Source organism: Perissodus microlepis, chromosome 3 (genome assembly GCF_051167445.1).
Source record: "Perissodus microlepis isolate ML-2025 ecotype Zambia chromosome 3, ASM5116744v1, whole genome shotgun sequence".
Taxonomy (NCBI): Eukaryota; Metazoa; Chordata; class Actinopteri; order Cichliformes; family Cichlidae; genus Perissodus; species Perissodus microlepis.
Genome location: NC_140463.1, coordinates 42,894,603 through 42,905,868, shown reverse-complemented (window position 1 = coordinate 42,905,868; position 11,266 = coordinate 42,894,603). Strand labels below are relative to the sequence as shown.

Below are 11,266 nucleotides of genomic sequence, written 5' to 3'. Positions count from 1 at the left end.
GGTTTGCTAAGTACTGACACAGTTACGGTGCCATTTATTTATTAAAAAAAAGCCTCAGTAATAATAAATGTCATATAAACCTGCGCCTCAATACTGTATCACTGGCATGTCAACACCCTGACAACTGTGGTCATCCATGGGATGAGTCCAGAAGGATCCAGGACAGGTAAACGCAGATACTCCCAAACTTTTCCTGCTATCTTACAGGTAATGCATGAAAGGCATTACCTAAGGCACCAAAAAACAAAGCAGTCGGTACACATCAATGAGATTTTAGCTGTTAGATATGTGCAAACGCCTCCTTTTGATCTTTTACACCTTTTAAAAGTAAACACAGTTATTGTTTACCTCACTCAGTTGCACTCAGTTTATGTCCTGATCCTGTATTTATACTGAACCTTAAAACAGCTGCAGATGCCAGAGGCTCACAGGTTGGTTATAGAGGTCATGACAGAGGCCTGGGGATGTAATGACCATCTAGCCATATTTGGTGGATGCTTCACCTGATGGCAAAGGTGCCCTCAAAACCTTAATGCTATGTGTTCACACATGGCAGTGGCAACGTGAGTAAATCAGAGAAATACACTAATTCATACCCTCCTCATCATCATAAATAGTTAGAACTTAACGTTAACATCTAACAAATCGCCCAGTAACCCATTTCGGGTAAAGGTTGGGTTGGAATGTTCCTCTTAAATGGAACTGGTGTACCTAAATAGAAACATGTGGTGTGAATGAGACACGGCGGGTCCAGGGATCGTAGATTTGAGCCATTTTATTCAATATTTGTCACACCACAACACACACCAGCCCCTGAGTCCCCGTGTTTTTAACCATGCGGGCGTGATTAAGGATGCCGTGCAGGTGCGTCCGCCCTCCCTGCACGGCACCGCAGACCACGCCCCACCACAAAACATTCAGACAGAAAAACTTTAAGGTCAAAATGCATGAACGAGAGTTGCTAAATCAGCAGCTTCTCAAATTATGCTGATTTAGCATGTGGGTAAAATCCAACTCAAAGTTGATGCTTACGCGTAAAATGCTGATAAAAATTACTTGTTTAAACCTTTAAAGGGATATAGAGTAGAACAAAGGAGTACTGCGGAGCAGTGGCATGTGGCTCCGTGCCCATATTTTGAATACTGCAAGTGTTCTTCATCAAATTCACTGACAAGTTGTTGACTTGGGCATTTCCTTGGATTCACATCACACTATTGTTTTAAAATCAGCTTTACAGCATTTAGCATTTATTACGAGTCACTGAAACAATCCAACACAAAATATTTAGCAGCGACACAGAGATCAGCTAAATAGATATGCACAGGAAATGGAATATTAGCGGTGAAACAGAATATTTACAGTGAATAATCAAAGAGTTTACAGAAGCAAAATGGAAATATTTGACATTCTTCAATTCTTCCCCAACAGCCCACTCACTAAACCGAACTGAACTGGATAAGAAGACACAAATATGGATGGATGAATGGTTTCATCTCAAAATCTTAATTTGATATGTACATTCAGTATAAACAGCATTGCCATATAATCATTATTAACCAAAACAGATGCATTTTTGCTCATAAATAACGTTCTGTGTAGTTTGTGTTTCCTTCATTCTTCTAGAAGGTGAGCACTTAATATGAAGATGGTGTCAAAAATAGCATTAAATTAGGACTGTAGATAAAAGCTCTCTTCTCTTTGCATGAAACCCATAATAACATTTTATAAAGACATTTTCTCAAGCGATAAAATTCATGTCATTGTACATAACATTGCGACATAACATTGCAGCATGGTGTTCATTTTGTAAATTATGGCCCGATTTAGAGTAGAATAACTAACAAAGTGAAGCATGCATTAGCGTGTGGCTACCTTGTGATTCACAAGTGTCTGTCACTTAAAAAGGTTTAAAGAAACAAAGATGCACATTGTGAACTTCTCACCTCGAATGAGTCATGAAACCAAATGGTGACGTTATGAAAACAATGTCCAGTGTTTACATATCCATATATGTATTTATGCTTACACCATCAGTATGTTGTAGTGTCTTTTATGTATTAAAGGATAGAACAATAACAAGTTTCACTTCACTAAAAATGCTACATTAATACAGCAATGTGCATAAATAGTACTCGCTATGTGCACAGAAGTACTGCCAGCTAAATGAACCCCAAATCTACCTTACCATTAGGAAAGAGAAGAACCCTTTCTTACATACATACACTTATCATCATAAGGGAAACTATATCTTCTAAGGTTACTGAAAAGAAATTGTTTGCAGAGTTGAGCTCCATTAGTTTCCACCAGTGAAAGAATATAATCTCACAATCTAAGTAGTTACTCAAAGGAACACAAAGCCCCCGGCTCTGATATTGAAATGCCTTTTTATCACAGCTCTTTCACTTCATCTTGGGACAAACTGAACTTTCCTCTCCGCAGGACGCATTGTGTCCCTGCTGAATTCTCTGAGGTAACCGGGAGTGGCTCCAGAGCAGAGGAAATGTGATTAAATCAACTCCTGTACTCTGGAGGACACACTGTGGGGAGAAAGTCAGTTTTAGATGTGTCTAGACCAAGTGCGCCCCCTGCAGGGATGTTAGATGGGTGTATCTGGCTGAAGAAGAAGAAGAGGCGTGGGATGCTGCTCTTCTTTTCAGCTCTCTGGAGATCTGGAGCCAAGATAGCGGATAGCAGCAGCATCCATACAGGCAGTCGCTCCACACACTCCCCTGTGAGACACACGAAGAGAAGCCTGAACACAAGTGGGAGGCTCAAACAAAAGGTGAACATTTGCATTTAGGTGTGAAAGAAACGCCATGCAGCAGATTGGTACTGCAGTAAACCAGCACGATTACTTAGACTACAAATAGAGTCAAATATTTACATTATAGTTTTGCAACATTTCTTTTTGACAAAGAAGGCCAGATTTCAAAAATGCATGTAGTGTGGATAAAAGCAGGCAGTATCTTTGTCAGTGCATGAGTACTAAGTGTTCTTGTGTTTCAGTGAGAATCCTTTCTCTGAGGACACTGGCTTTCTTGCAGCCAAGTCTTTGCTCATAGCAACAGAGAAAGGACTTGTCAGTAATGTCAGGATGAAAATGCTGGTGGGTGAGATTTGATAAATCAATAAAGTCTGAGAAACAGCAAAACAGCCGATGTTCATTCCATGCACAGCTACGGCATGTGATTTTTCCCTTCATGATACTGAGTCAGCACAGCAACTTTGAGGCCAGTTTCTGTCAGTTTTCTTTCCCTACTATCACTCCTCACTCTAGAACAGCAGGTCTAGCCTTGTGTAAGTTAAACTGCTAACTTCAATTTGGCTTGATTATGATGTAATATGACCTTTACCAACAGACAGACTGTATTAGGCCTAATTGGAAGTTTTGTGTGGGTGTGTAAGTTTTGGCAAATTAAGTCCTGTTCTTCTGTTTTGATTAACAGATACATTAGTCTGTGCACTGCACCTCTGTGGTTTATGGATACAGCTAAACAAGTTTGCTTTGTAGATCATCAAGTGATCTATTAGTTGCATGTGCTCATAGATTAGGGCCAGAGTTCTTGAAGTCCAATGCAAACCTTTTGTACAGAACTGACAAAAGGAGGAAAGTACACTACTGTACTCCTACAGAAAAACTCCAAAAGAGCATTTGTCTTCCCTTCAACTCTTTGTTTCTAGTGAGCAAAGCAGACTAAACCTTTTTAACACTAAGAAATATGGTTGGTTAGAAGACTTGCCAGCTCATGCTCATGCCAGCCATAAACCGTTACCGACATCTGATAAACACAAATTACAAACACTTTCAGGGTACACATCAGACAGATTTTTCGCTATAAACTACGTCAGTGTCATGCTAATGATAAAAGACAAGTGAAAGAAAAACTGGAGAATTCAACAGCTCGGCCACGTTTGATGTGTTTCCGCAGTTGAAAGACTTTTGCGGGTATTTTGACAAGTCCCTGGCACTACATCAGATAAAAATTAAGATATTTCACTTTCAAGCCCAAAAAATAATGAGAACAAGTTGTACCAAATTCCATGCGAGTCCATTTATTAGACAGTTCATCTAAAATGCGAATCTCATAGTAGCACTACAAGAAATCCTGCTGGCCTTGGTAATCACCAGTGTCTACTCCAGTGATTCTCTGGGAACCATGAATGTCTATGAACAGTGAAACTGGGGGTAACTGAAGAAACATAGCGGGATAAATATATTTAATTTTTACAGAAAGATGGCCCTGAACGTCAGAGTGTGTAAGGAAATTTTATTTTCATGGTATGTACCGTTAAGGCCTTATCTCTTTTCTCTTATGAGAGAATAGTTGCCTTGTTTCACAAACAGCCTACATGCTGGGACTTGTTTTCATAAGAATTTTTGGCACCCTCCTAGCTCATGCTCTGCGGTATTGACAGCCACTGACAGCCCACTCCACCTCCATTAAAGCCAACATTACCAACCACCTCCTTCTCTCCGATGGCAGCGCTCCAGCATCTGCCTTGCTGGCCTTCAACCACTCCCACCATATCTCTCCTTTTCTTCACTGTCCCAGAAAGGACAGGCTGGCCTTATCCCACATCAAACTGAACATTTGTTGTTTGCATGGGAAACAGCTGTTTCATATTAGCTGAGCACTGATCAGTGACGGCGAGCTGATGTCTATCAGGAGTCTGTGTTCACACATCCAGGTGGATGAGTGCTCAGTGTGGACAAACACAGCAGTGAGGCAGTAGGTGGGTGCCGGAGCAATTCAGTACTTAGTTGTTTATTCATTTGTTTATTCATAGCAGTTATGCACGCTTATTTATTTAATAATTAACAAATATCTAATGTTACTGCACAGACTAACAATGTTGTTTGCATTGCTCAAGTAATAACTGGTGTCATTACGATAGCACGTAGTGACGTTGGATCTATTTCTCCTGTGTGCTGTTATTGTGATTCATCACTTATATACCTCAATCTCCTCAGCTACAGTCAGAATTATGCAAAGGCCCAGCAGCTCTGTGTAATTGAGCTGGGGACACAATGCGCTGTATTGGGAAGCAATCAGTCACATTCTGTTTATCATGACATCAACTACAGCTGCAGGGATAGATTCCTTCATTTGAATGAAAGACTTTATAATCGCTAACAGTTAGAGTAAAGTTTAACTTGTCTTCCAGACTGAACATGGAAGAGCCCTGTGGTAAACGGCTCTATCATTTGTCTGTGAAGGTTCTCAGTCATCCAGGTCATCGTAGTCAAAAATTCACTGAGAAAACTGTGACAAAAGCTTTAATCACATCAGTGTTGGTGCCAACAGTGAATTTAAACAGAATATGCCTATATCCTGTTAAATACGGCCAACAGAAGAAGTGAGGGAAACATTGAAACCCGTTTATACAACAATACAGACCCACATATGACTACACAATACAGACCCACATATGTTTTGCAGAACAGCTAAGTTTTATTAATACAGTCTTAACGAAGTTAATAACAGATGCTTGTGTATAGCAGTGATCCCTTAACTTTGAGACATTTTTTACTGACAGCACGCATCAAATAATACTGTGAGTATCAAAAACTAAAAATAAAATTGTGTTTTTTTGGCTTGAACTGGTGGTAAGAAAAAATGATAAGCTAGCTAGCATTTAATCACAAACCTCGCTAAAACTCGTGTAAAGCAGCTCCCCAGGTTCAGATAGTAGTTTCGAATATTATCACCAGTGAAGCACATGGGAAAATATATTTTGGAAGACATGGTGTCAGTCTTTTTAGGGGAATTTAAAAAACTTGTAGTGTCCAGGACAAGGAGACATGTAGCCTTTCTATGTGATTGTTAGCCTTATTAGCATTAGCAAAATGTTACTTTTCATTAACTAACCATTTGTGTTTACTAAGCAGCAACCTCTGGAGCTCTGGACTCACTAAAATGTGAGTATCTAGTATTTTAGCTGTATCTTAGCAGTAAATAGTTACTGTCTCTTTGAAACCAAAGCTTGCTAGCACTGAGTTATAACTTTAGCTTAGCACTTCATCTTGTCAGTCAAAGACAGTCATTTCTACCTCAAAAAAAGAAAGAAAAAACATTTGCCACCACTCCATTGTCCATTAAAAATAGATCTGGATAGGATTTAAGCCCAAACACTGGAAGAAATAAGAACTTGAATCAAATAATTACAAAACTGCTACAAAGACCCACCTTGGAACTTTACAGTCTAAGGCGCAATTTCTCCAGCGCCTTAGGCTATAAAGTTCCAAATTTGAGACTGACTGGAAGACATGAACTAAAATATCTATTTGTGTATATTTCTTTAGGTTGCATTATGTAAGTGTTATGTAAGTGTTACTGGAGGTTTACTTATTTCAAATATACATATACTGAGATTTTTTTTGTCATTAATGTTTAATTTTATTATTAATTCTATTATTAATGTTTTAGTGAGGCTCAGAGAAGCCAGCTGCCCCTACCAACATAGCAAAATTCGTATGGGCCGGATCTGGCCCACACAATGTGCTTACACATGGCCCACATACCACAAAGAATGACGGCCCTTTGGCGGCCCAGACCTGGTTTGCCAGAGGTGGCCCACACATGGGCCAGCACAAGGCCAGTTGCAGACACACTGGTGGTCCTGTGCTGGCCCATGTGTGGATTACCTCTGGCAAACCTGATCTGGGCCACCAAAGGGCCGTTATTCATTGCGGTATGTGGGCCATGTGTAAGTTGTGTGCAGTTGCAGACATACTGCTAGCCCTGTGCTGGCCCAGAACAGTTTCAGCTCTGGCCCCATATGTCAGCCTAATGTTTACCTTAATCAAGCCATCTAATAACAACATGTGCCGGAACATAATAGTGCAAAAGTAACACAATGAAACTCTATTCAGACAGTGAGTGGACTGACTCTTACGCAGAGCTTTTCTACTCTCCTTGATTACTTAAAGTGCTCCATACAACATTCACCCACTTTCTCTAAACTGAGTGCTTTCTAACTACATTCACACTCTTGACATGCAGACTAGAGAAGTCAGGGATCAAACCATTAACCTTCCAATCAGTAGGCAACTTGCTCTACCGCCTGAGCTACAGCCACCAACTAGCAAAGATGAGTAAACCGTCACTAGGTTTTTGATAAAGTGTACACTCACAAACCTGTCAACCCTTCATTTGAAACGTTGGCTACCATAGCAGTATAGTATTGCAACATGGCATTTGGGTCTTCTAACTAAAATAGGAAAATAGGAACATAAATAGTGCCATCATTGCCAGACCTGGCCCACATCTGGTTGACATAACACCCTGCCATAACACTGATCAGTCAGAAGTGCCAGCTTGATGCCAGATCTGGGTCAGACCTGCTTGCTATGTGGGTAGTGGGATTAGAGATGCTTAGACCTCACAGGTTTTATTTTAAAATCTCATGTGAATCTCATGTGATTTGAGTGTGGTACATCTTAGAATTTCATCAGGAAACAATTTTATGGGTTTGTTTTTGTTTTTTTCTAAAAAAAAAAAAAAGGCAACAGTTATGCTGTTTTCTAGTACCTTTATGCCATATCGCTGCCTGACAGACGCCCTCATGGCAAGAGAGGCTGGTGGTACACAGCCTATACAGTCCAGCAGAGGTAGGCATGGGCAAGCTCCCACTGCACTGGTCACTTTACAGGTAAAGACTGGGAGGCAGCACAGGGCAAAACAGCCTGCATAGATTACATAAATACACTATATTAAATCACTGACAGGTAATAAGAGTTCAATCCAACTATCAGTCAATCACCGGGGATCAGCAAAGACAATGTAATAATTTCACATACTTACAGTCGCCCATGTCTTTGTAGCACTCACACAGACCAGTGCTCCATTGCCCTTCCTCTTGAACCGTGCTCTGTGGCTGAACCTGTACCACCTGTCGCAACATTATTGAACTATTCAAAAGAAAAGTGGATTAACATTAGAAGATAAAAGATAAGAAGAGAACTATATTATAATTGCAAATACATTCCTTGGCGATGCTCATTACATGTTGAAGTTTAGTCCATCTATCCGTTTTCTGTTGCTTATTCAAGTTTGGGTCAGAGCAGAGATACCCTGATATTTCCTCTCCCAAGATCATCTGTGGGGACACTGAAGAAGCATTCCCATGCCAACCAAGAGATTTAATCTTGCCAGAGTCGTGGAGAGATTCTATCCTGAATCTGCCCTCTATCCTTCTCCTGGTAGCATATGGTAGGAAACACCTCACCTAGGAGGCATCAAGGAGTCACCCTGATCAGATGCACTAATTACCTCAATTGGCTCCTTTCAGTGTGAAGGAGTACTGGCTCTACTCTAAGCCCCTCCCATATGACCAAGCTCCTCACCCTAGGGTGAGGAGCAGTCCAAAGGGTGGTTGGACTGCATTGCTCCTTCTGAACATGAGGTTCAATTCATCCCCCTTTGTCCCGGACCACTGCAGAAGGTGTGTAAGTGGGATTGAAGAGATCATTGAAGCATTCTTTCTACCACCAAATTATACTCTCTAATTTGAGGTTAGCAGCTGTCCTTGCCCACTCTATGCAGTGTGAGGAGGAAGTCACAACCCCTTCCTCTTTCACCTGATGATTTGCTAGAAATACCTTGAAGTTGACCAAGTCTTTGCTTTAGCTACTGCCAGGGTTATATTGTCAACTGCCTCCAGAGTCCCACGCTTCACAGGACTCCTTCTTCATCTTAGCTGCTACCTTCACCTATATGGTCTATCTGATTTGGGGGTTTACTGCCACTCAGGCATCAACTACCTTGGAACCACAGCTCTTATGGCAACAGAGGTGCACGATATGAGGGACTCGTTGTGGACCCTTGGAATGCTCTCAAAGCTTTACCAAAGCTGGGATTTGAAGATCCTGTGGAGCAGGTTTTTCCTAGACACTCCTTAAGAGCCTTTACTGTACATAGAGTAAACCAGGTTTCTCCAGCATCTCCCACTGCCGCCTGATCCAACTCAACACCAGGTGGCACCACAGAAATGAGACATTCCCTCATTCAAAAATGAAATTATATTATCAATAGCTTAGGAATTAGGAAAATAAACACCTGTGAACATTTTTGCAGTTATTGTAGCAATGAGTTATTTTTTACTTTGTTTATTTCTGTCCCAGCATAACCCACACAGATTAACATCTCTACACAGCAGCAAAAAAAACAAACAAACAAAAAAACAGGTACAGATGTACAAACTAGCAAACTTTTTGTTTGTGACCTCAGGAGCAAGCTGTCCCTCACTCATTAAAGTATTAAACACTGCTGTCTTCTAACATAAGCTGTTATTTAGCTTTATCTCTTCAGCCACATTTCAGTCCCCGAGGAGATAAAATATTCCACTAGAACTCTGTTACAGGAGCAGACCGGGTTACAGGCAGCCTTCCATCTGAGGAATAATTCACATCGCTGTTCCAGAGAGTGTGGAAATGTTCAACCAGACATGATAGAATAGATGACTCACCTTATCCAAACTGTTGTAAGCCAAGTTTTCTGCTCTTCTCTTTTTCACTTTTTCTTTCTTTTACTCTTCCCTATTTTACTTACATGTCTGAAAGCTGCTCATAAGTCACCACCTGACTGTAATGTTTTGGTGTAAATATGGGTGAAACGAGACAAACAGGCCTTTTTGTTCTCATGACAGTTTGCTTTGCTGACCTGCAGTGTGCTGAGTCCAGTGAGAGGTTGGTTAAAGTGTAAAAAGTAGTTTAGACACGAAAATTTGTAGGAAGCTGTGTAAAATAAAACGATTGCATAACTCAACACCTCTAATTTAGAAAATTAGTAGTTTGGAATTTCACCATCCGAACAGGGTTTCCAGTGATTCTTCTTGGTAAACCATTTCACCACAAACAATGTCTCCACTATGATATCTGATTTCTCATTTCTTGTTGAAGTGTGCAAAACAGATAACAGGAAAGCCCCATTCACTAACGCTTACCCTTATCACACAGAACCTGTTCTTCTCTTGCATCAGGGCTAAAGCTGAGACGAATGATCACAAAAGAGATTAAAAGAGGTGACATTCCTCGTAGGCAGTAAATAGGTGGGTATGAAAAATATAAGAAAATTGAGATTATTGACAGCACAACTCACAAGAAATAGATAGAAAAGAAGAGAGGGGAATGGTGAGAAGGACATTAATATTTTCATAGAAGATAGAAAGCACTAAAAATAACTCAGTCTCATATTGTGTTTTATACTGTGGTGGTCTGTTGTAATACTGTACTTAATATTTCACAGGCCCACAGAGTAATGTTCTCATTTCACAACCAAAACGCAATAGTTGTGAAATAAAGCAAAGCTAGACTTTGTCATTTTGGGAAACACCTATTTCTTAGTTTAAACTTAGAAAGCAAAATTCCAGTAAAATCCCCAATTTCATGGTGTTTATATCAAATTCTGACTCTACCATCTAAATGTCACAGCAAAAACTGTCCAATGTAGTTGAACAAATGCAACAAAATTTTTAGCATGAACAGAAAAGGGGAGGAGAGGCACAACAGGGTTTTACAGCCATCTGTAAAACACGGTGGCGGCTCTGTCATGGTTTGGAGCTACATTTTAGACAGTGGTGTTGGTGCTATTCAAAATTGACAGAATTATAAACATTGAAATGTACTGTCAGTCTTTAATCTACCAAGATTGCAAGATGCAAGAGCATCTAGAAAGTCTTGATGCATGCTCAATCATCTAAGTAAGTAAATCCCAAAAGGTTGATTCTGTTCATCTGGACGTAGCGTTTTCAGTGGGAGAAACGTTTCTTAAATCATCCAATTGACTTCTTCAGTCTCAGCTGACTGCAGGTTTCCCCAACCTCATAAACAGTTCATTGGATGCTACATCCAGATGAACAGAATCAACCTTTTGGGGCCATCTAGAAAGAAACTGATTGACAATTTGCAAATTGATTATGATCTAATCCAGTGAAAGCCTACCTGGACAGAAAGAAACACACAATGGAAGACTATCAGTCATGAATTGGCCTCTCCAGAGCTTGGACCTCAACATTACTGAAACAATGTGGGATCATCCTGACAGAGAATGGAACAAAAGGCAGCAAACATCCAAAAAAGAGCTTTGGATGTCCTTCAAGAAGCCTGAGAACTATTCCTGAAGACTACTTAAAGAAATTACAAGAAAGCTGCCCAACAAAGTTCAGTCTGTGTTGAAGGATAAAACTGGCCACACCAAATTCTGACTTTCAAGCTCATTAGAATTGTCATCTGGTTTTGACTCATTTAGTTTGACTTGTATATTGT

The 11,266-nt window shown here is 40.3% G+C and overlaps 1 protein-coding gene across 1 annotated transcript; it reads right to left on the bottom strand.

Moving 5' to 3' along the window:
- Window positions 1–778: 778 nt before the first annotated feature.
- LOC146391572 (placenta-specific gene 8 protein-like) lies at window positions 779–9,676 on the bottom strand. The gene is made up of 4 exons (XM_084924544.1): window positions 9,469–9,676; window positions 7,806–7,912; window positions 7,533–7,687; window positions 779–2,729 (listed from the first exon to the last, which is right to left on the bottom strand). Exons 2-4 carry the CDS (start codon window positions 7,903–7,905, stop codon window positions 2,568–2,570), a joined length of 417 nt encoding a protein of 138 aa, XP_084780670.1. The 5' UTR covers window positions 7,906–7,912; window positions 9,469–9,676; the 3' UTR covers window positions 779–2,567.
- Window positions 9,677–11,266: the final 1,590 nt, after the last annotated feature.

What these genes read in the sequence shown, in the direction of transcription:
- LOC146391572 (XM_084924544.1), bottom strand. Translation starts at nt 7,905, where the DNA reads ATGTTGCGACAGGTGGTACAGGTTCAGCCACAGAGCACGGTTCAAGAG. An exon ending in CTACAAAGACATGGGCGACT is followed by an intron (nt 7,688 to 7,805) that starts GTAAGTATGTGA and finishes TAATCTATGCAG; the next exon opens with GCTGTTTTGCCCTGTGCTGC. An exon ending in GGCAGCGATATGGCATAAAG is followed by an intron (nt 2,730 to 7,532) that starts GTACTAGAAAAC and finishes TGTGTCTCACAG; the next exon opens with GGGAGTGTGTGGAGCGACTG.